The sequence below is a fragment of the Eptatretus burgeri genome, chromosome 13 (assembly GCF_056783735.1).
Source record: "Eptatretus burgeri isolate ZD-2024b chromosome 13, Ebu_testis_v1, whole genome shotgun sequence".
In the NCBI taxonomy this organism is placed as follows: domain Eukaryota; kingdom Metazoa; phylum Chordata; class Myxini; order Myxiniformes; family Myxinidae; genus Eptatretus; species Eptatretus burgeri.
The window spans coordinates 30,189,544-30,214,891 of NC_140973.1; the positions used below are offsets into that span (position 1 = coordinate 30,189,544).

At 45.5% G+C, this 25,348-nt stretch overlaps 2 protein-coding genes across 5 annotated transcripts in view; one reads left to right on the forward strand and one right to left on the reverse strand.

Moving 5' to 3' along the window:
- The window catches only part of ACTN2 (actinin alpha 2), a 119,303-nt gene extending 105,226 nt beyond the window's left edge, over window positions 1-14,077 (forward strand). For both annotated transcript variants that reach the window (XM_085851875.1, XM_085851874.1), the window contains 2 exons: window positions 12,720-12,878; window positions 13,011-14,077. In XM_085851875.1, the coding sequence (XP_085708001.1) occupies window positions 12,720-12,878; window positions 13,011-13,169 (318 nt within the window). In that variant the 3' untranslated portion in view covers window positions 13,170-14,077. The remainder of the gene's footprint in view (window positions 1-12,719; window positions 12,879-13,010) is intronic.
- Window positions 14,078-17,728: 3,651 nt separating this feature from the next.
- On the reverse strand, window positions 17,729-24,840 carry SRP9 (signal recognition particle 9). Of its 3 annotated transcripts, XR_015050668.1 has the most exons (5): window positions 24,604-24,840; window positions 21,659-21,727; window positions 19,305-19,428; window positions 17,911-18,100; window positions 17,729-17,864 (listed from the first exon to the last, which is right to left on the reverse strand). XR_015050668.1 is itself a non-coding variant. In XM_085851876.1 (4 exons), the coding sequence occupies exons 1-3, from the start codon at window positions 24,673-24,675 to the stop codon at window positions 19,315-19,317; spliced, it is 255 nt and encodes an 84-aa protein (XP_085708002.1). In that variant the 5' UTR covers window positions 24,676-24,840; the 3' UTR covers window positions 17,729-18,100; window positions 19,305-19,314. The 3 variants fall into 3 exon arrangements, 2 of the variants coding, with proteins under 2 accessions (XP_085708002.1, XP_085708004.1); XM_085851876.1 differs by having other exon boundaries at window positions 17,729-18,100; XM_085851878.1 differs by having other exon boundaries at window positions 17,729-18,100; window positions 21,659-21,747; window positions 24,636-24,690.
- Window positions 24,841-25,348: the final 508 nt, after the last annotated feature.

The following is a 25,348-nucleotide window of genomic DNA, read 5'->3' on the forward strand; positions in this document are numbered from 1 at the left end:
GGTAGATTTATTGCAGCTACATTTTTATCTTCTTCAATTTGTAGAGTATTCACCTCAATTTAAAGACCATTGGCGACAAGGACCCAGGTCAAGACAAATTAATATAAAGGAAGGAAAAGTATCTTATAATCACTGCAGTATAACCAAGTCTTGTAGAAAATGAAAGTCATTTTCCTCGTTATCAAAAGGTTTGAGGGAGTGAGGGTGGGGGTTGTGTGTTCACGAACACAAACTTTAATATTGTGCTTCCAAGCGACCTTAAGTACATTTCAACAAAGTTAACTATAATGAACCACAAGTCGATTTTATACCTTGAACGTTAATCGTGTCCAAGTTAGACAAGATCAACTGCAACGCGCATCATACTGTACACTTTAAGGGGTTCAAAAAAAAATTACGTCACGCACGAACATATGCCTTTTATTTTATATATGATAAAAACGTATTTTAAATTAAATGCAATCTGAATTTTTCATCTGCAGAATGTCAAAAGGGGTCACGAAAACAATATATATATATATATATATATATATATATATATATATATATATATATATATATATATATATATATATATATATTGTTGCGGTTTTCGCGCCCGCCGGCGTGCTGACGGCCACGTAACTCGAATCGCGGCACGTCGCCCACCGGACGGACAATCCAGTCGTGACCCTCTCGGACTAACGCCGGGAACCAGTCACGGGTGGACCTTTCGGTCTCACCGCGATCGAGCCAATCAGCCCCCGCGTGGGATAGGGTTGCTCGCCAAATTCGACCTACCTAAGTACCCACGCGGAGGGTAGACCGGGCGATCGCACCTCGCCGCAGGTCGACTTCGGACACGGGCCACTTAAGCGACCCGTTCCGTACTGTCAGAATAACCGAGCGGTGTTATCGTCGACCTCGACGGTTCGATTAATTATCGGGCGTACTCAGCCCACTACCAACCCTTTACGTGAAGCAAGATGAGGGTTCAATGGGGGAAAAGACGAAGCGAAGCGGGAGAACAGTTCAACAATAAAGCACATTTATTCGCGGCACACGGGAAGCACACAAATACAATTCCACCAAATGCACACAAAAAAAAGAAAACACAATTCCATTTACACAAAAAGCAAACATAAAAGTGAAAGCACAGTGCAGAGCTAATACCGACTACCGAGCACACGGCAACACTTATACAATTCTACTTCACAGACGGCGCCGACAACACATACCCAAAACCAAGGAAAAGAAATACCCTCAAGAATGAGGCAGGCCTGAGGCCGAGACCGGGTCGGGCCTACCCGTCTGGTGATGAGACGCGGAGCGGCGATGGCCCCGCAACCCGCGGGCCTCGTGGACGGTGTCTGGTAGGGGGTGGGAACGGGGCCCCCTTGGTCGCACTATCTCAGCGCGGGGGGAAACAGGAGGGGGTTGCTGATGCTCGGGGTATAGAGGATCTTTATTATCCCTGGTGTGCGTCTCCACCTCGGCCAGGTCGCGCTGCCGGCCTCCCTCGGGCGTGCAGCTCCTGGCACCGACGCGAGCACCCCCTCGTCCGACTCTCTTCAGCTTCTCCAGCCACTGCAGGCTTCGGGCTCCAGACTTCCACACTCGTCCCCTCCGTTCCGACTCCTTCTCGTTCTCGTTCTCGTTCTCCTTCTCGTTCTCGTTCTCCTTCTCGTTCTACTCTCTTCTCGTTCTGACTCCTTCTCGTTCTGACTCCTTCTCGTTCTGACTCCTTCTTTGACTGACGAACACCGTCCTTTTATCCCCCCATAGCTTCGCCTTTGACCCCCTCCCTTTGACCTTTCACCTCGCTCCCCATTGGCCCGAGAAAAAGTGGGCGTGAAGGCTTTTTGATCCACAAATTTGCATATATCGATCGCCCTGCGGGCGGGGCCAATTCGCCCCTCGCTCACCGATTGGACGGCAAAAAGTGGGCGTGTGTCGTTTTTGATCCGTTTTTGAAGCACAAAATCCGTGATTTTGTACACGCTGTTCGACGCGCGTTCTGCATGAGTCCAACACCGGTACCCACAGCGGGGCAAGAACGGTGGCGATGCTACGGTTGCGAGGTGTGACGTGAAGGTCGTGGCGGTTGTGGTGAAGCGGTGGTTGTGGTCGGTGGTTGATGTTGTGGTTGTGATCATGGCGGTTGGTCCAAAATAAAGATAGTAAAAGAAAAACGGCTATCCTAAAGAGTCGCAGCACGTATAAATGACATGTATTCCCACTAGACAACGGGTTTGGGCCTAACTACACATGTACTTACCGAGATACCTCACCTAAGGGACCTGAATGGTGGTTTGCGAATCTGGTAACCACAACACTACCCCCTTCCCTTTTTACAGACTCGTCCCGAGTCGTCAAATTTTCGTGTGCCATCATGTGTAGTTTTCCCCTAGTACATTTTACCTACGGATCCCTGAGTGCGACATTCATGGTATTCGTGTCCCCAAAATAAATAACCTAAGGGCTGCGTAACTATCTAAACAAACTCACTCACACGGACGACTTAAATAAAATTGCCGGCGCTAAGACAAACATGCCGGGGGCGCACTCATATGTACAGTACATCTTAACCTTAACTTACAAATTTTACACTAAACCATGGCCCAGGATCATCGAACTCTGCAAAAAGAAAGCAGTTAGCAGGAAGCCAGGCTGCCCACATGCAGTCTCTTACTCAAACAATGCAGGTGACAGGGAACGTGGCTGGCTGCTCACACGCAGTCCAAGGCCTTCCCTTTTGAACTGAACGCAGTGAACCACAACGGTGCATGGGCTGCACAACGCAGTCTCCGTGCCAGCTCAAGTGGCACACGCAATGAGCACAACGAATGAATGCATGAACGGTTTGAACTGAATGCAGTGAACCACAACGGTGCATAGGCTGCACAAACGCAGTCTCCGTGCCAGCTCAAGTGGCACACGCAATGAGCACAACGAATGGATGCATGGACACAAACACGGTGCACGGGCTGCCACAGCAGGCCCGTGTTGTAGCTGCCAACAGGGCAGTTCTCGCAGCTTGCAAACTGTTGCCTTGATCCTGGCGCACATGGAAATGAACAGGGGGGGCAAAGCAAAAATTGAACGGGGCTGGTGAACGTGGGCAGTGGGCATGGCATGGCAAAGGTGGCAGGCAAACACAGCCCGCAGAAGAAGGCCGCTGCAGGCAAACTCAGCCCGCAGAACCAGGCCGGCACAGGCCTCGAAGAAAAACAGCCAGCAGATGAACTGGCCGGCACAGGCCTTGCAGTAACACAGCCAGCAGATGAAGCTGGCCAGCTTTTGCCGTCAGTGGAAGTTGGTGGAGGGAGTGCGGTGGTGCTGGCCACTTGGAAGGCGGGCTCGGACCTACCTACCCGTCTCCCTCCCAACCTATCGCCTTTGCCTGTCACTGTACATACCCACTCCCTTAATTTGTGAAAAACCAATTTAGCCCCCTTAATTTTTTTTTATTTTTATTTTTTATTTTTACTTCCCCACTATAAATCGTCCCCTCACCCCCTTTATCGTCCTTGTTCGGCTAACCTATTCTGTCACCTAGCCTACTCCCAACCCCTACGTTCCCTTCCCAGAGGGGAATAAGGGAGAGCTAACGTCCTGTGTCGAGGCCCAACTCAAGCCTCAGAATGGCCTCCCCAGAGTTCGGCGATCTATAACCAAAGTGGGTCCAGCGGCCCACAACGACAGCGAGGGGATGGATGGTGCGGAGGGGTACATCTCCTAATCTACCCTAACCATTTAACTGTTAAACTACCCCGGGGCTTTCAACAAGCGCCTCTCGCTTAAACTATTGGTTCTAACAACCCAGATTCCCGTCGCCTGTGTTGGTGTCCTTACAATTTCGGGCCTCGCCCCCCAATTTTCTCTCCGTGCCCTCACACGGTCTCCTGGCTGGGACACGTGGCTCTCTCTGGCAGGCACGACCCTCTGCCGAATCTCCCGCTATGGCACCCCCGGGCACTACACTGCCTCCGAGCCTACCAGCTCCCTAACACCGGGAGTGCCCCCATGGCACCTCCCTGAACCGCACACGTGGCAGGCCGGCCTCCCGGGCCCCTTTCCGAGGGTCACCCGTGCCCACAACACTGCCCACGCGGCTAATGGCGCCCCGGGCCCCCGCACCAAGCAGGCGCACCCGTGCCCACTACTCTATCCCGGCCCCCCATGGGCCCATGGCCTACCGCGGCCGACTCGCCTGGTGCCCGGGGTACCCACTCAGCGATACTCACCTTTCGCAGCCACGCTCCCAAGCCCGTCAACAGGGCTCCTGCACCCCTCCAAATGGGTCTCGAGCCTACTTTCCCACCAACAGCAAAACGACCTCCATTTTTCAATTTGACTAACCCAGCTAACTCACTTTACTCTGACCCCGGGGTCCCTTGGGCGGGAGTCACTCCTCCCCCCAATCACTCATCGCACCATGCATTCCCCATTCACTCCATACACACAGACCCGCTGGCCTCACTCACTCACCAGGTACTCACCTCACAACTCTCCAACTCTTCAACACACACACCGCTGAACTCTGCCATCCTTCTATCTACATCCCCTAACTAACTCGTGCTCCCACGTCGTCCCTTAAACTACAGCACGTTCCTTTTAACACTACGTAGCTAAGCTACGTCCCCTCTACACATTCATAAGTCTGTCCATGTCTCCAAATAAATCATTTTATTTCCCAACCTAAATCTGGCTACAATCCCTCTAACTAATCCATTCCACGGACTCCATGAGGACTTACCCCTGCCCCATGAAGTCGGTCTAGCTAAGCTAACCCTTCCCCCTAACTAGTTTCCATCCTGTGCCCAGGGTAAGGGGGTCTTTCACCCCTTGCCCAGGAATCCTGTACACCCGAAAGTGAGGCTTGTTTTTTTTTTTTTTCCATGCGCAGCACCTGCGCGGCAACTCAGAGCTCGCGCACTTTGCACCTGCCCGTGACGTCATGCAGCTGCACGTGTTCCTCGTCCCTCCTTGGACGGGACCATCCGGCAGAGATACCCCTCCTGCCGGATTCCAACCCCACGTGCAGCCATGACGTCACCGTGCGCATAAAAAAAAACAAGACCCACGTCTCGAGGGGTTCCCCACGCAAACACATGTGCTTTGCCCGTTGGAGCTTAACACACACGATCGCGTGGAGAACCCGTCCGGTCCAAATCCGTTTACCTGCCTAAACTTTGTCCGTCCGCGGGATCGGCAAATCCACCGCGTGCGTTTCCGGACCGGGACTTCACTCTCGCAAGCGAGCACGTGGTGGTCTCGTGCGTTGCACAGCACGGACCGCGTGCTCACTGCTGGGTGAACCCGGCACGGTCCACGAAACAACTACAGCCGCCACCCGGCTTTCGTTCCTCTGTCGCCGTCTCCGTCTCCATTCAACCCACGCACACCTGTGTGTTACGACGCACACAGTCCACTCCATCACATTCACACCGGGAGATGCGGCTGCGTGCTCCCGCATGCCAACCGACATCTCCCTCACATACCACTCTCTCACACACACGGTCTCCCTTGCATTCAGCGACCTTGCACACAGCCGTTCACTCACGCATGCGGGGACACTCACCCGCGGTGCCTCACTCGCACTCCGTGCCTCATCCACACACGCGGGGGCACTCAACCGCGGTGCCTCATCCACACACACGGCGACACTCACACACGCGGTCTCTTCCACACACGGTGCCTCACCCACACACGCGGTGGCACTAACCCGCGGTGCCTCACTCACTTGCGGTGCCCCTTTTACACACGGCGTGCTGGGAAGCACGTACACCGGCACAATCGCCACCACACCACTCACACACGGGGTCGCTTCCACACACGGTGCCGCACTCACACCTTGCACCACACACACAGGGACAACCACACTGGGGATTTGTGTCCCCACAAGGGTCTCCGGGGCCTCTATACCCCCCAAGCTCTCCGTGAACCCGTCCGCAGCACTCCTCCCCTCAACCTCGCAAAGCACGACCGAACTCACCTGGTCGTGACTCGCCTCAAGGGGGCATATTCCCTCCCCTGGTTCCTGGAGGAGGCCATCCAGGTGCTCGCACTGGGTCTCTACACGCTCCGCGAGCTCAACCCCATTGTCCTCCACTACCTGTGTGTGTGCGTCACTTACCCCGTATTCATCGTGTTTATTGGTCTCTATTTTTTTTGTCTCCCGTGTCTCTATACATTTATAAGTTTCTGTTGTCCCCTCCTGTCTGTTAGTCTCCGCTTCTTTCTGGCGTCTTTCCCTTATCTTTAAGTAGGTCAACCTTGCTTTCTCTTTAAGTCGCTCCCGTCCTTCCCTGTTTTTCACTCCTTGCTCTTTCACGATCTCCGCGTACCTCATCCTTGCTTTCCGTATTAATTGTTCTTTTCTCTCCCTCGCAATTACTTTCACCTCGTCTCTTGTCTCCCGAATTACTTTTTCCTTACCCGCCTCCACCGCGGGCCTGTCAGCCGTTGCACCCCCTTCCAGCTCGTTCGTTCCGACACGTGGAGTCGCCATTTTAAGTTCCCTGCTCACGGCCTTCATGCCCGCCTGCAGGCATCGGCCCATGTTCTGCGTCTCACCCCGTAGCTCTTTCATTTCTTCCTTCATGTTTGCTTCCATTCCGTTTATTTGCTGTGTATTCGCATCCATCGTCGTTTTCACTTCATTCATTTGCTTGTTCATTTCGTTTTTCATTTCATTTGTATTTGTATCCATCTTTTGTGTATTCGCATCCATCGTCGTTTTCACTTCATTCATTTGTTTGTTCATTGCCGCTAGCATGGCGCATAGCTGGGCCATGTTGGATGCACTCAGCTGAGCCGTTTCGGCAAGGGTTGGGGAAGGGTCTTGGTGGAGAGGGGGGGGGGAGGTGTCATACACCGCGGCCGCTGCCGCACCCACCTCGGGCCCTGGGTTCAGTTGGGCGAGTCCGTGTTCCTGCACAATCAACATATCCTGGACCATGGATTCCACATTACTATTACACATACCTAATCCACCCGGCACCCGCTCGCCTTGAGACGCCATCTTGCTTCTCGTGAAGGGTTAATTTGAATCGCTCGTAATTTGGAGGGAATCGGGGGTCGCTTCTCTCACCCCTGGACCGATTCCCGTGAATTTAGCCGGAGACAGGAGAGCCCGTTTTCCTGTTCTCCGATACCAGTGCCGAGAGGAGGGCGATGAGTTTGTATCGCACGACCTGACACCAGTGTTGCGGTTTTCGCGCCCGCCGGCGTGCTGACGGCCACGTCACTCGAATCGCGGCACGTCGCCCACCGGACGGACAATCCAGTCGTGACCCTCTCGGACTAACGCCGGGAACCAGTCACGGGTGGACCTTTCGGTCTCACCGCGATCGAGCCAATCAGCCCCCGCGTGGGATAGGGTTGCTCGCCAAATTCGACCTACCTAAGTACCCACGCGGAGGGTAGACCGGGCGATCGCACCTCGCCGCAGGTCGACTTCGGACACGGGCCACTTAAGCGACCCGTTCCGTACTGTCAGAATAACCGAGCGGTGTTATCGTCGACCTCGACGGTTCGATTAATTATCGGGCGTACTCAGCCCACTACCAACCCTTTACGTGAAGCAAGATGAGGGTTCAATGGGGGAAAAGACGAAGCGAAGCGGGAGAACAGTTCAACAATAAAGCACATTTATTCGCGGCACACGGGAAGCACACAAATACAATTCCACCAAATGCACACAAAAAAAAGAAAACACAATTCCATTTACACAAAAAGCAAACATAAAAGTGAAAGCACAGTGCAGAGCTAATACCGACTACCGAGCACACGGCAACACTTATACAATTCTACTTCACAGACGGCGCCGACAACACATACCCAAACCCAAGGAAAAGAAATACCCTCAAGAATGAGGCAGGCCTGAGGCCGAGACCGGGTCGGGCCTACCCGTCTGGTGATGAGACGCGGAGCGGCGATGGCCCCGCAACCCGCGGGCCTCGTGGACGGTGTCTGGTAGGGGGTGGGAACGGGGCCCCCTTGGTCGCACTATCTCAGCGCGGAAGGAAACATGAGGGGGTTGCTGATGCTCGGGGTATAGAGGATCTTTATTATCCCTGGTGTGCGTCTCCACCTCGGCCAGGTCGCGCTGCCGGCCTCCCTCGGGCGTGCAGCTCCTGGCACCGACGCGAGCACCCCCTCGTCCGACTCTCTTCAGCTTCTCCAGCCACTGCAGGCTTCGGGCTCCAAACTTCCACACTCGTCCCCTCCGTTCCGACTCCTTCTCCTTCTCCTTCTCCTTCTCCTTCTCGTTCTCGTTCTGACTCCTCGTTCTGACGAACACCGTCCTTTTATCCCCCCATAGCTTCGCCTTTGACCCCCTCCCTTTGACCTTTCACCTCGCTCCCCATTGGCCCGAGAAAAAGTGGGCGTGAAGGCTTTTTGATCCACAAATTTGCATATATCGATCGCCCTGGGGGCGGGCCAGTCGCCCCTCGCTCACCGATTGGACGGCAAAAAGTGGGCGTGTGTCGTTTTTGATCCGTTTTTGAAGCACAAAATCCGTGATTTTGTACACGCTGTTCGACGCGCGTTCTGCATGAGTCCAACACCGGTACCCACAGCGGGGCAAGAACGGTGGCGATGCTACGGTTGCGAGGTGTGACGTGAAGGTCGTGGCGGTTGTGGTGAAGCGGTGGTTGTGGTCGGTGGTTGATGTTGTGGTTGTGATCATGGCGGTTGGTCCAAAATAAAGATAGTAAAAGAAAAACGGCTATCCTAAAGAGTCGCAGCACGTATAAATGACATGTATTCCCACTAGACAACGGGTTTGGGCCTAACTACACATGCACTTACCGAGATACCTCACCTAAGGGACCTGAATGGTGGTTTGCGAATCTGGTAACCACAACAATATATATATATATATACATACATATACATACATTGGGAACCAGTCTTCAAGCAGTGTTGTCCGTGCTTCTACGTCTATCGGCGACGGTGTGCGCATGTCTCTCACTGCAAACACACCCTTGCATGTTCGTCGCTTGTAGTAGGGATTATGGCTTTGGTAAGCTTTCGTTAAGGGGGTGTTTTCCACCAAAAAAGGCATTCTGCCCCATACGGCCAGCCATTTTGTTTACGTACAGACAAGATTATGCGATGTACATTTCGTGTATATACTTCGTCTTCACCCTCAATGGTGTTTTGACCATATGGCTCAGCGGTTAACTCGCCGAGTCCTGAGTTTGATCGGCATCAATTTTTTTTTTCAATCTTTAAATTTGTGCAGTCTTGGTTGTTGCAATACCTCCACCTCATTTTACCTTCAGTTGAGTCAAGATATCGCATACGTGATTTCCGCTAGTTACCCATCAATTTCCCCTGAGCCACACCCATTCATAAACCTGTCAGTCAGTGAGTGAGTCCGAACTAGTCCGCAGACCTACTGTAATCTAGATACCCCACCGAGGTGGTGCATATTAAATGCTCCTTGCTTCAATACATGCAAATAGATTTTGCAAGGGGCTAGAACACTGAATGATACATGATGTAGGCAGGGCATACATTACTTCATGACATGAGCACTTTTTGTTTTTCCTGCATCATTCACTTTTAAACAGCTCAAGTACAGAAATGAGGCCATTTCACCGTTGTTATTAACAATCGCCATGCAGAGTGATCTTACAATGTAAAGCTCAAATAATGTCACACGTATCTGAGTTGTGTTATGCGTTTATTCAACTAAATTGGAGTCATTATTTTCTGGAGGTGATCAGTAAAAACTATGAATTGGATAAATATTCTGATTTTAGTCACTGTGTTGCATATTCTTCACTGACAAACATCCTCAACTCTGCCACGTTCACCATCGCAATCACAACTGGGCACTTGGCTTTGCAAAGGATATGCTTTAAATGTGGTGTTTATGTTAAGTAAATGATAAAGGAAAGTAAATCTACTGCTGCAGCAAACGTACGTAGCTCACATTATTTGTGGCTTGTCTTATTATCCAGAATATCTTAAGGTTTGTCAATTATAACAATGTAACAAAGATTTTGTTTGAGTGAATTTTTTGGTTGTTTGTCTTTTATTAGGTCGTAAGAATGAAGAAAATTCATATCTTTCACGTCGCTAATCGTTATTAAGGAAATGACATTTTTTGAAAAATAACAAAAAATTGTATATTTAAATAAGAAAATTGCAGAAAAATGTCTTTGAACATAAATGAAACTATACAACAGCGTTGAAACATACAGGGATATGCTAATCAGAAGTAAAATATAGCATACTACATCTTCGATAAGACTGTTTATTGTAAACACACAGATTTTCTGCTCTTTCTTCGGTGAAGAGGCTGGGTTTCTCGGACCAAACCCCAGATGTAGTCGCCCATCATACGCTCATTATACTGGCCCTGGTAGCACTTCTCAAATTCCATCACATCTTGGTGGAAGCGCTCATCATGCTCTTCGGAGTAGTCTCACATATTGGATTTTAAAAAATCCAAATGGGAATGCATCGTGTGCAATTTCAGGGACATTCTGCAACCCATCTCCCTGTAGGACTGGAGAAGATTGTCGACCAGTTCGCGGTAGTTTTCTTCCTTGTTGTTACCCAAGAAGCCGTGAACAACCGCAACGAAGCTGTGCCAGGCACGTTTCTCCAGTGCCAAAAACTTTCCGGAGAACTCCGGGTCCTTCATTAGCTTTTTAATTTGCGGCCCAACGAACACCCCTGCCTTTATTTTTGCCTCCGACAACTTCGGAAATACCGCTTCCAAATGCTTGAAGGCAGCGGACTCATGATCTAGTGCCTTCACAAATTGCTTGATAAGCCCCAGCTTGATGTGGAGGGGTGGCATCAAGATCTTCTCCTGCTCAACCAGCGGTTGCCACTTCACGTTCTTCTCGCCAATGACAAAGCCCGTTCTTGATGGCCAGTCCTTCGTTTCATAATGTCTCGCTGTAGCTCGGCTATCCCAGTAGCAGAGGAAACAGGGATGTTTTGTGAAGTCGCCTTGCAAACCTGTCAAAAAGCCAATCATCTTAAAGTCTCCAATCATTCCCAATCATGCTCTTCGTACTTCACCAGGCGCAGCAGGTGCTTCACATTCTCATAGCCTTCCTTTAGCTGAACAGAGTGGGCGATCGGGATGCTTGGGTACTTGTTACCATTGTGCAATAGCACCACCTTCAAGCTTCAAGTTGAGCTGTCCACGAACAGTCGCCAGTTGCTGGGATCATACGGGAATTCAATTTCTTCAAACAAGCCGTTGATGTCCTGACAATAACACACTTTCTCATCCAGTGTGAAATACTGAGAGAATATGTCATGACGTTGTCTCCGTTTTGTTACCCGACAGTTCTCGTCCCACAACCTCCACTGTTTCAACCTGGATGTCAGTAATTCTGCTTTTGATTTGGTGAGTCCTAGGTCCCTGATAAGATCGTTGAGCTCCACTTGGTTAGGGAAATGCGGAATAGCCTGGGTATCATCTGCAACAAAGACATCATCATGGGCATCTTCTGTTTCGCTGCTGGAACTTGTGCAAGCATCTTTCGTGATCACCGGAGGAGGGTTGGGAACTGGAATCTCCTCACAATGCATCACCGGACGAAGAGATGATGGCAGATCGGGGTAGTCGAACACATCTGTCTTCTTTCCCCTGCGGTGACACGTCACTACCACCATACAAAAGTAGCAGTTGTTTGAGTGATCTGTTGGTTCCCGCCAGATTCTTGGCACGCCAAACTTCAGTTTTCATTTCTCCCCTCTGTACCACGACTCCAGAGTGGACCGACAGCTTCCGCAAATCACGTGTGGCGCCCAACTCTTGTCCTGGTCCCCTAATTGAACTCCAAAGTACTCCTTGTAAGCCGAACAGAAGAGGTTCCCTTCAACGATGGTGTACTTGACTGACTTGACATTCAGAAAGACTCCGCAGACATAGCAGAAGTTATCAGGATGATGCTTGCAGGAACCTCGAGCAGAAGCCATCATGAGACAATATCTGTAAATTTAAGAACAAATATAATAAGACGAGTTGAAGGGAAAGAACAGAAACAAAATGTAACATCTATCAAATGACTACTTGAATGAATCATATAAATCATACTTGAATAACCTATTTGAAAAAAATCATATTTTAAAAAAAATAATTTCAAAATCACAAAACAATCAACAGTATGCTATGTTTTACTTCTGATTAGCATATCCCTGTATGTTTTAACGCTGTTGTATAGTTTCATTAATGTTCAAATACATTTTTCTGCAATTTTCTGATGTAAATATACAATTTTTTGTTATTTTTTTTTAAAAAAAAATCGGTGTCATTTCCTTAATAACGATTAGCGACATAAAATATATGCTTTTTCTTCATTCTTACGACCTAATAAAAGATAAACAACCAAAAAATTCACTCAAACTTCTTTTTTTTGTTACATTGCACGATCGCGATATATTATTATTATTATTATTATGATTATGATTTTATTTTACATCAGCTTACATAAATCTTTACACAACTGACTACAAGCTATCCTACTTGGTGGTCAAACATCATACATTGTGTCAATATGTCCATAGTCTCAGAATTTTTGAGATTCATTTTTTTTAGTAATCCTTTTCCTACCTATGTAGACATTGAAGGAAGGAGTCATACAAAAAACTTGGGTACAAGTTAAAAGGCCAAGTCATCTTTTCCAAATTGCTTAGAAAGATGTATAAAACAATGAAATGTATGCATTTTCGATTTCACTTCCATCCCATTCAAGGGCGAGGCCGAATTTGCCCGGATAATGACGTTGGTCGATCCCAACAATTCAGGTTACGTGACCTTCCAGTCATTCATCGACTTCATGACAAGGGAAACAGGAGACACGGATACAGCTGATCAAGTTATTGCCTCATTCAAGATCCTCGCTTCAGACAAGGTATGTTTCGCAAAGTCCAAAGGGATGGGCAAAAGAATGTAAAATAATGAGATTATCGTTCTGTTAAGAGAAACAGTATGAATGCTTCCTCTCACTGTCGCAAAACTTCACAATCCTTCCCAACTATCCAAGGAATATATCACGGCTGAAGAGCTGCGGCGTGAGCTTCCTCCAGAGCAGGCCGAGTACTGCATTTCGCGCATGTCTACGTACTCGGGTCACAGTACTCAGACGGGAGCCCTTGACTACATGTCATTCTCCATGGCACTCTATGGCGAGAGTGACCTCTGAACGGCACAGGACCCTTACCTCAAATCCCATGTCTAAATTTGGACCTCAATTCCCCCACAAATGACGACCACCCAAAGCATTTTCCCCTCTGTTTTTGCTTTACTGCTTCTTGCCTTCCTGCACATGCTCTCCATTCCAACTATTTTGCAGTCAGGCAAATACTAAACAGGATAAAGACAGGCAGAGATAGAGACAAAGGCATGTTTAGCTCTTGAAAAATATCAAAAGTTTGTTCACTGTCGTATAATTTTAAAATATGGCTTCAGTTACCCTTTCCCAAGTGACGTATATAAAAACAATTGCTACTGTTACGAATATTAAATAAATAAATTTGCCAAAGTTTGTTCCTGGTCAAAAAAATTAAAACATAGCAGTCATTCAAAGCCATAGTTGTCTGAAAGATGTTGACATCCATAATAAATGTTACGGTTAACCTGACAAAGGACAACAGCTTGAGGCGGGGATATAAAGAGAGAGAAGGTAATGTCGTGCTCGCTTTATGCTTGTCCAAGGTAGAAGAGCATGATGTACCAGTGAGCTTTTCATTCTAATTTCTAAGGTTTGCAGGGGCTTAAGGGAGCAAAGAGTGTTAGGCCAAAGCTTCGAGCACTCATTGGATCATTCATTAGACTGAAAGCTCAGATGGTTTATAATGCTGCCAGAAGATGAGAAAACAATGGATGAAATAAGAAAGTTTGTATGAATTTTTGGTCCAACTCAGAGCCAGAGACAATGTCAAAAACTTGCTTGATCTGTCACTGCCTTTTTTTCCTTCCCAACACCCACCCCATCGAGCAATTTCATTTACAGCCACATTTATTACTGACATGGTAATGAAGGGTGAAAATCCCCCATGGTGTTCCCCTTATGATGGTACTGGCATTATAATAAAAATAATTGCCCCAGGACTTTTGCCTCATGACGAGCACACGCGGAGTGCCACTTCAATGCCAGCACTTTACTCAACAAATATTGGTATATTCCTTGCAATTGCAGGCATACGACTGAAGAACTTCAACAGATTAATTTTTTTTGAAGGAAAGAAATTGATGAACATGTGTACACAAAACAATTAATTATATTGCACATAAAATTACTGTGGGGGAAGAGGGGTTTCATTAATTAGTGCTCAAAATGCACGGTTTAGGCTCGTTCTCATATTTTGTCATCTAATAGTTCTGGCATTTTCATTGTCTTTCTTTGTCGGTTTTCCCAAGTCAAATGAAGGCAAAAAAGTGAAAATTACCAGTTTGAAGTGATGATTTAAAGTAGTGAAGAAAAAAATAAACCAAATAATGAATCAGACAATATAAGCATAAATTTTATCAATGGGACATTGCAAGTGGTGAGGAATTCACTAAAGATCTACAGAGCCTTTTCCATTTTGTAGGCAGTGACGAGAAGGCAGAAACCCAGCTCCGTTCTTATTCTTTAACGGCCACCATTGTCCAACCTTTGTCCGTCCGAATCTTCACAAATCTGCAAGCCAGGCCTGATGTTCGACTGGTTAGGGATGGAATTTGGCCATAGTGCTAGTGATAGCTTGCCTACTCTTCATGAAGGACACCATGGGATCTTTAACGTCCACCAACGAATGCTAGCAGATGGAATTCCCGTTTAACATCCATCTGAGGGACATCACACGTTGATGAATCACCCTGCCCGTGAAACACCGAACTGACAGTTTATAGCTGGGTCGTGAATTGAACCCAGGCTTGGCAGGTTAGAGGGGAGGTGCATACCTCGAGGCCATTCCATCAGCTCCATTAAACACCTGAATGTACCAGTAATAAAATACTGTACTAGCAAAGAGCCCAGCCTTACGGGTGAGAGGAAGTCAAAGCAGGACTTAGAGTAGGTGTATATTGTAGCACCACTGTAAAACACACAAACAAACGTTTTCACACTCAGGGATAGTGTGGGGTAATTTATTAGAGGTTAAAAGGGGCAGGTAAAAGATAAGGTAAGAAAGGAATTTGGATAGGGTTTAGGGATAGGTAAAAGAAACCAAATCATAGAAAACACCAAGGATGATTGCACAGTGAGAGCCAGTATTTTGATAATGCCTTTTGTACAGTGCTGTATTATGCAATCTCGGCGAGGAAAACACTCGTAAAAATTAAGATGTAAGAGTCTCAATCATGATGTACATTGAAGTGAACCAGCCCTGGAACAGAATCTTTTGTAACACATCGTTGTCGTTTTGTTGTTGCTGTTGTGTTCCTTCCATACACTTTTATATTTCTTTGTTTATCCTTATATACAGTAAACCCTGAAATATTGCAGGATTGACTCTCAAATATTTTATTTATTCGCTGGTTAAAGGAGCTGCAGAATGATTTCAATAAGAAACATCAACAGATTACAAAATAAAAAACGATTTAAGAGATGAATAGGGGAGGCATGGTCGGGGCTTTAGACACATTACAGAAGGGAGAGGGCACGTGTTTAATCTGTTTCAACATAGCAGTACACTTCATCGTAAAGCATATTTTTATTTATTTGACATGTTTATTTCAATGGTTTTATTTATATGATGTGTTTATTTTGGCTGCCAGCCACATACCTTAAATATTTTAATGTTCTCATAGCCCAGGAAACTAACCCCCTTTTTCCCCATAGGCCCTTGGTTTTAACGATCGCGGTTTTGAATATCGCAGCATTTTTCCTGCGTTGTTTTATAGCGGTGCTCCAAATCCTGCTTCCTTCCATCCTCAAGGACAGCCTCTTAATAGTAAAAAAAAGAAAAAAAAAATTTTAACATCTTGTGAAGGTCACCGACTCGTAAGCTAATGGTGCATTTCGATCCCAAACAAAGCAAAGTGTGAAATGTCTCTCTTGTTGGATGCAAAAAAGCATCTCAAATGCAGACGACTCCTTTGGTATCCATATTTATGTAGATTATTATTGATTCCAATCACCACACTTTACAATGCAGGTGAGGTTAATGAAAAAGCGGATTTTCATATTCTGGATATGTCAGTCGCCGCCGTTTCCATGAGCTCAATCAAACATGCCCGAGGTGCATTGATTGCATCAGCTCAACTAGAACGGGCACTCATAGAGCGCATACCTTCGCCGCCACTGCTTTTTTTGTTCTTGGTATGAGTGTGGGGAACTGGTTTCATATGAATGGTCTTATGACACAAACCACATATCTATAATGTCATGACCCCCCCCCCCGACTTTCGGGGGCTACGGACTAAACAACAATCAACTCATGTCGTTTTGGCGAGTCTTCACTCGCAAGCTCGGTGAATACAACGTTTCAACAAGAGAAGGTAATCTCGTTTGATGCTGGTTTCATGCAAATCGAATAAGAATTGACTGAGTTATGCCGAAAACCGCATATTTTTCAAGGGCGTGACCCCCCCCCCCCCGACATGTGTTATGACGTCATTGTGTCACAAGATTGGGCATTAAATTCTGAACATTTTGGTGCTGGGTTCATGTAAAGCGGACAAGAATTGACCGGGTTATGACAAAAACCGCATATTTTTCAAGGTCGTGACCCCCCTGACCTTTGACCCCTAACCAGTAACAAGAGTATGGGCGTCATTGTGTCATATTGCATATCACAAGATGAGGCGTTGAATTCTGAACATTTTGGCATTAGTTGCATGCAAATTGAATAAAAATTGACCGTGTTATCGTAAAAAGACTATTTTGACCTTTTCGTGACCTTGACCTTTGATCCGAACGATCCCAAAATCTAATCGAATGCTTCCTGGCGAATAACCAATCATCCCACCAAATTTAATGCAATTCGGTTTAATACTTGTTGAGTCATACGAATCACAAGATTACAAATAAATAAATAAATAAATACACGCCGACCAAAACATAACCTTTCGCAGAATGCGAAGGTAATAATTGCTTGACTGGGTTGATGCAAGATATTAAAACAGCCCAAACCAAATCACTTAATTTTTTACAGGCAAAAGATCTGAACCCTATTCACTCAGAGAAAGGGAGAAAGGGGGTGGGAGGGGTTTAAAATGTTCTTGGCTTAACATGCTTGCACCTGAGGGGCTGTGTCAGGATGTGAGGGTGAGAACATTCGGAACCCCCTTTTATTATGCACTTAGTCTAATACACATGCTGTAGGAAAACAAGTATTACCAGCAACGATGAGAAACTTGTTTAATCTCATGCTTACCATGATCTGGACCTCTAATTCAGAGACATTGGATGCTTTCGCTCAAAGCATTGGCTCAGATTCTGGTTTGTAATGGAATACCCATGTCTCATCCCAAATTGCAATATAATAAAGGAAGTCCCCTTCATTATAGAAGTGCTGAAGTATGGCTGTACTGGTCTCCAAACACTGGGCTTTATGGGCATCTGTGAGCATGACAGCTTTTGAAAGTTTATTTGGTCATGGACAATCCTATGCACCATTCTGTAGCTGATGCCAATTTCATCTAGTCATGCATCAATCCCTATGAACCAGTTCATCGAAACAAGCAAAATTCTGTGTGGACATGGCCTTCCAGGATACTGTAAATCACAGTCACAAAACCAAGGTTATTTTCTTGATTGATGTCAAACTCAGCAGGTGACCATTCCAAACTTTAATTTATTTTAAGTATAACACAAGCAGTAAACACGGCATTCCAACGTGGCACAGTACACAGCAAAGCACAGCATCTCTTGACTGGTTCTTCTCCTCCCCTTTCCACTCTGTTTTCTATTTATATATATATATATATATATATATATATATATATATATATATATATATATATATTATCTGAGAGAACACATTTATGAAGGTCCCTCCCCTATACAAACTACTGAAAATTGAGAGATTATTCGGTATGTAGCAGTAACTGGAACCACGCAAAGAAAACAGAAAACTGCTCATTGTTCCTCACGTGTACAGCTTTCCAACAGTGCCGCTATCTTGGCCACGATTCAGAGTTGCCAATCTGCAACCACAGATTATCACGCAATGAGTGCACAATTCAGGGTTGGAAGAGGGGGGGGGGAAGTCAACCCAAGCCACATTGCTGGATGGAGACAGACATGCATATAATCACATGTCACTGGAATGAAAAGTGGCACAATTTATTGATTCACACTCAAAAATAGAAGGGCCAAAAAATAAAAACACCCTTTGTGGAATTTTGGGCAATTTCATTACTAGCCTCCACACATCGCTAGAGTAGATGACAAACAATGCAGAATGTGGATTTTTCACCACCACACTCTTAAAAATGAACAAATTCAAAAATTCAGAATCAAATCAAACTGGAACGGCACTCAGAGCACAATCTCGCCGCACACGTTCATTCCGAACAAAAATACCACCGTTAACTGAACACGCTACCATTATTGCCCATATCATACATGCACCCTATTATGCAACATAGTTTATTGGCACGAGTTATGGATGTCAGGAATTTAATTGTTCACTCACGTTGGGTCAAAGATCAGCTATATGAAGTTTCAGATGTTTGGATAAGGATTTCAATTTAACCAATTATAGCTGGAATACCATTTTACTCATGATGTCATCGTTATCATCTAATATACCCCAAGGGGGAGAGGGGGTTGATTGACATGCCAAATTTCCCAATTTTTTTTTTTCATTGCGCAGTTTTGGAGAAAAAGTCAAATTTTTTTCAAGTTATCGGCACCCTCAACAACTTTAAAAGCGAAATGTCGTGCCTCACCAGTCAATCCAGAAAGACTTGTGCCAGAATAGCTTCCCCTGACTGACACAAGTGGGACTAATTTGGGGCCATTAGAGAAGAAAAAAAAAAGTTCTGTGGTGGTGGACATGAGAAATTAAAATTTAAATGAGAAAATAAATAACAATAAACATGTGAGACTTTTGCAACTAATCTGCACTTTGGTAAAGAGAACAGTAAATTTAAAGCAATATGTTACACACGGTGTTGTCAGTGTTGTTCCAAATTACTATTGGATGTTACTAGAACAATATATATATATATATATATATATATATATATATATATATATATATATATATATATATATATATATATATATATATATTCAATATCATCCCACTTCTGTTTAAAGTTCAGACTTGTATATTGTTTGAGAACACAATCAGCAACCAACAGGTTTGAAGCTGCAATAAAATGCTGCTCTTGATGAACTTACAAGAGCACCATTACTCCGTGGCCGCTGGCCGTGTTTCTTTAGACAACATAAGCCGCATCAGCTGCCCTTGAAACTTTTCCATTTTCTTCACATCCTGAGCCTGATCAGTCTTGTACTGCAAGCACTGGAAGAAAAGATGATGAATGGGTATTCAGAGTTTGTGAGGATAAAGGATAAGGGGGACACATGGAGTTTATTGTTAATTCTGGTGGAAGACATGTGATAATGTGATTTTTTTTTTTTTAACACCACAGGAAAAGGATCAAGCCCAAAAATCAAAGAAAGACTTGTAAAATGTAGGATGGGGGTGCTGCAGATGTTTGGCCAAAGTAAAATAAATGAGGGCGTGGGGCTTCAAGGAACATTCCAGGTTGCACTGACAACACAAACTAATGGTCTCAGAAGGACCTCCCAGAATTCCGTGCAGCTCCAGTCACAAAATGGCAGAGAAGGGGGACCCAAAATTATGCACCACATTGTGAGGCATCCTCCGAGGGTGCTACACCTGGGTTTGGGCCTCGATCTATCAGACAAGTATGTGGTAACACCAACGAACGGCACCTTCCAGCAGGCACTGCAGAACCAGGAACACAACCCGAAAGGCAGAAAACCTCAAAGAAAGAAAAAAAACAAAAAAAGAAAACGGACAAATCTTCCATCCGGCAGCCAGCCCCAAGAGCTTGCAACAAAAACAATGGTCCATGAAAGGCTCCTTTCGGGACAGGTTGTGGTATCACTCGAGGCGGTGGGATTATTATGGTTAACAAATTGCCTTCCAAAGGATGTGCAAGCAAGCCATTAACAAAATAAATATACGAATACAACCACAGCAATCCTTTGGACATTCATAGCTGCTTGAAATAAAGAAAAATGTCAAACAGTTAAGTCTCGTCTATGAAATGTGGCTCTTCAAGAAATTGATGAATGAACAAATAAATAAATGAACGATAAATAAATGAATGCACGAATAAACTAGACGGTGTTCATAGAATACATACCCCACACAGTCTTGAGAAGGACTTGGTGAGCAAACTCTTCTGGTGGCAAATTTGTAATTGCATCTATCTACACTTCTGAGGTAAGTGTTATCCTGGAACGGCCGACGTGTCCCGATTCTTGAATAAGAATGCTCCAGCAGTTTAACCAACACTTGCAGAGCTTCGAATCACCTTTTCTTTAATTTAAAATACTACAAATACGTCGGTAAAAACCGTGCCTTTTACACAAAAAACACACGTCCCAAACAGGTGAAGAATCTGCTCACCCTCTGCAGCAGAGATGATGCGACACATGGGTGGAGCATAGTAAATACATTTTATATTCAAACTTGGTTACATCACAAATGTGTACAAATGATACTTTGAAAAGTCTGCTATAGGGTACATTCATAAGCCTTTATTCTCATTCGAGTGTTTTCATAACGACCAAGGCTGATAAAGACGCCAGAAAAGATTGTTAAAGTATAAATCTACAGATCGTTAAAACGCCAAATTGTACTTCTTCGCATTTTTTCTTTCTTTCTTTCTTTCTTTCTCACCAGCCGAGCACAATAAAGGCTGAAGCGATTACAACGATTCTACTTTTTAACGCGAGGAAATGACATTGTCTCTGGGCATTAGGCTTTGTTTAATTCACCATGGAAATTCTGAGGGGGAGGGCATCATATCAAATGGTCATGTATTACATGTAGTAAGGTTTCAATTTCCTCCCTTGAATGGTTTTCGATGTACACTCTTGATATTAGAAATGCCAGTTTATAACTGCTGCCAGCGATGACCGGGTACCAAGACGTTCCGCTTTGATCGGACACCTGACCCATTATGTCCTCATTATTCAATTTAATTCAGAATGGGATTTTTAAAAATGAAATTCAAATCAAACAGAAGACCAAATAAAATAGGTCCTGCATTGGAGTCATCAGAAGGAACCCGAACAAGCAAAAAGCAAAGATAAAGTCATCAGGAAGAACCTGGATAGGAGGAATCGGGTTTCAGCTGGTACTCTTCCACCCTCAAAATAAAATAAATTAATTTAAAAAATAAAAACAAAAATTGTCACACCCATGTTCAAAGGTCGTAGTTCTTTTTGACATTTTTAATATGAGCCTAGAAACAAACAAAACCCTTTAGAACAGTTGGATACTTTTGAGACGTGGGAGGACTCTGTTCCCAGGTGTCAAAGTAGCCAACCTCTTCTGGAACCCACATATGGAGATAACTGACAAACACACACAAATAAACAAAAAAAACCCCAAAAACACAACTTAGCAAACAAATAAATAAGACGTTTGAAGCAAACCATAGTGGATGCCATTAAGTAACGAGCTGTAGATTTTAAGTAAGTTGTTGACTCACCACAGCGTCATCAGTGACCTTCATTCCAAGAAAACCATCACAGTGCCGATATTTCAAGACCACACGCACCTGGAAGAAAGCACACGGGTCTGTGCGAGAATATAGAACAACGTATTGTTCAACCTTCTCTCCAGGGGTTCCAATGCAGTTTAAATCATTCAAATTCTTGGAGCACTTGGATTTGAAATGTTTACAAAGTCAGAAAATACAATTGGGGAGATGTCATGGTTGATAAGCAATGTACACAAAATATTGTCACGTCGACAGGTTGGACTACCATTTCCTGTCACGTCGAGCGGTCCTTTTACCCTCCCGGATGACTTTCAATCACTGGATACGTTGCAATGCTTATAAACGCCCAGAAAGGCCAGTGTTCGCGGCTTTATTTCATTTCCGCACCTGCCATAACCTTGAGAATCTCTTAAACTTACAAAATTTAACCTCCAGAATTGAACTTAGCAGCAGTGCAAACTCCAAAAAAGAAATGTATTCATTTCTCTAATTCGGACAGTTTGAACACAGCTATCGCTTGCCAACCATATATTATAAGTGCTTGTTTGAGTGTTTCAGCCGCTTGTTGAGCACCCTACAGTGGACGGCGGAACAATTCGTGTCCTGATCACGATGCACAGTCAGCAGTTGCTACAAGGTAAAGGTACACATGGGTATATTCAGATCTGTAATTTAGGGACTCTCTGCAGGTGTGTGTATTGCCTGTATGCTTGGATACGTGGACACTGTGGTGGCAAAGTTTCATCCTGTATCTTATTGGTATATATTTAACTTCAGCAGCATACACCTGGTGTTGGCTTCGTGGTTAAGGTGGCTGGCTTAGGATCTTAGAGTCCTGAGTTTGAGCCCTGTTGGCTGCTGAACACCAGGAGGGGTTGATTCAGCCTGTCATCCTTCTGAGGTTGGTGAAATGAGTACCAGTGTACTGGAAGAGGGGCGCAGCATCAGCGGCACAGCCGCGCTTCCAAGAAATAATAGTTACCCTGGCAGCCAAGCTGTCATACGCAAGAATAGAACAGAACAGAACAGCAGTGTACGAGCAGTCACGTTTTCCATTGTCCTTGTGACTGTTTCAAAAGCAGTTATTTTATATGACTTGGTGTAGTACTTTACAAAGGCTATAAGGTTTCTCTGTGAGTTTCAAAGCAAAATACATTTGATAACACCAGATTTCTGAGCACTATAAATGAGTTTCCTCAATTACAGAGCCAAATTTTCTTTTTCACCTGTCGTGTGTGCATGTGAACGTGTACGAGAAAATGCAACCCGTCGCTTCGCTGACTGGAATATTAAGGTGGGGAGTAGAGGGAAAGGAGGAAGGGAGATCGAGGGGTGTGGGAGAGTGAGTGAGTGAGGGAGGGGGGAATGTGGTCGATAGTAGTGAGGAGGGGGTGTGGAAAAGGAAGGCAGCATGAGGATAGCGCAAGAGAAGGCAGTGTGAGGGGAGCGCTACCCTCCCCTCACGCTGCCTTCCTTTTCCACACCCCCTCCTCACTACCCTCTACCACATTCCCCCCTCCCTCACTCACTCACTCACTCTCCCACACCCCTCGATCTCCCTTCCTCCTTTCCCTTTACCCCATCTTAATATTTCAGTCAGTGAAGCGACGGGTTGTATTTTCTCTGTATTTTCTCGTGTACGCACGCACGCACGCACGCACACACACACACACACCTCAGTGAACTCATGTGATTGCACACTGTGTAAAGGGGAGTTAGGCTGTGAGTACATCTATTAATTACGTACTGTCAAAACATACCTTTTGGACGTTTAGACCCTTTCGAACCTTCAAAACCATTCGACCCCTTAAGACCTTCACACCTTTGAATAATGATTGTACTTGCAAATGACTTAGATACCTGTCTTGATTTGGTTTGTGCGTGTTTGTGTGTATTAATGGTTTCATATTTCACTGGTCAATTCATAAATGGAAACAATCAACATGTACCATCATCGCAAATGGATGCAGGGATGGAGAGGGAACAATCATGATTCAAAGAAACATGTGGGGATGGTTTCACATGGATCATTTAGTGTACCCATCCCAACATCCTTTTACAGTTTTTATAACGTTTTTGATTCCTGGTTACCTGCACCACCGAACGTGGGTGGAGGTGATGTTTTCACACCAATCTGTTTGTCTTTGAACAGGATACGTCTCATAAAGTTGTGGACGGATTATGACAAAACTAGGTGGACGAGTTGGGTTGGTGACATGAACAAGCCGATTTGATTTCGGTTCATGTCCAGATCCAGGTAAAGACCGACAGGGGGACACAAAAAGTAAACTGTTCAGCCTGGCGGAGGTGTACCCTCGACCGACACCAACACAGCGTGACCTTGATGTTCTTCACTTCAACAAGCAATCTCAGGCATATTTAATAGGAACACAGGTGGCCTCTACACGACCCCCAAGTGGGGTGTTGCCCCTTCACCCTATGGTCACCCTGGGGGAGTTGAAGAGGTGTGGAGGGGTGAGGAGTGGGGGGGGGTTGAAGAGGTGTGGAGGGGTGAGGAGTGGGGGTTGAAGAGGTGTGGAGGGGTGAGGAGTGGGGGGGGGTTGAAGAGGTGTGGAGGGGTAAGGGGTGGGGGGGTTGAAGAGGTGTGGAGAGGTGAGGGGTGAGGGGTGGGGTGCATAGGTCACGTGTGATTCCTTATTGCATGTCGTGGCATTTAAGTTTCCCCTTTTTATATCGTTTTCATATAAACTTACGAGGCCAATATGACCACTTCATATGTTTGATGGACAGTTGGACTGGTGCGGGCCCGGAGGCCCGTAGCCGGAGGTGCGGGCCCAGAGGCCCGTAGTCAGACCTCCATCATGGACACAAACAAATACCGACGATTTCTGGTGAGGAAAATTAAAATGTGGACGCGATGAACGAGTCTGACTGCAGTCGAACATATTATAACAAATTAACACTTTAATTACCTTCTTCGGGCTGCATAAGCAAAGTTTCTCACCAGCTCTGACAAACTCTTCCCAAGAACGAAGATAAGTCATGATTAATACGATCGCCGAATCTTCTTCCACTCCCTTCTTTTATTTACACTTTTAATCATAACGTTTTCGTTAAAAGGTTCGTATTTATACACGAAAGATGATAGAAAAATATAATCTTTGTTTTTTTACATTAAATAAACGTTTTAAGAAAGTTGACGACGAAAATCGGAAGGAACCAACCTAGCTGACAGCACACCCACAAACACTCAACACCTCCCCTGCTCTGTGTGGAACAATGATCACGTGATCCATGATTTATATGACGGTGCGAGAACGTAACACTTATTATCTTGTGATCCTGCCTCACATCGTCATGTTTTCACACATCGAAACGCCAATTTTGTCCTTCACAAAAACATTGTAAACCTATAATTAGGGTACCCTGAGAGTACAGGCTACCCTATTGTTTTTCGTCTGTTTATTACGCATTATTATTATTATTATAATTAACCCGCCGGCAATTTGCGGCCTTTTTCGCTTTAAAAATCATTTTCTCAGGAACGCAAAGTCCAATCGACACGAAATTTTCATCATCACCTTAATGCGAGTCAAATCAGTGCGAGTACAATTAGTGCGATCTAATCGGTGCGAGTACAATCGGTGCGGTCTAATCGGTGCGAGTACAATCGGTACGATCTAATCGGTGCGAGTACAATTGGTGCGGGTACAATCG

What these genes read in the sequence shown, in the direction of transcription:
- SRP9 (XM_085851876.1), bottom strand. Translation starts at nt 24,675, where the DNA reads ATGACTTATCTTCGTTCTTGGGAAGAGTTTGTCAGAGCTGGTGAGAAA. An exon ending in GCTTATGCAGCCCGAAGAAG is followed by an intron (nt 21,728 to 24,603) that starts GTAATTAAAGTG and finishes GCTTTCTTCCAG; the next exon opens with GTGCGTGTGGTCTTGAAATA. An exon ending in AGGTCACTGATGACGCTGTG is followed by an intron (nt 19,429 to 21,658) that starts GTGAGTCAACAA and finishes CTTTTCTTCCAG; the next exon opens with TGCTTGCAGTACAAGACTGA.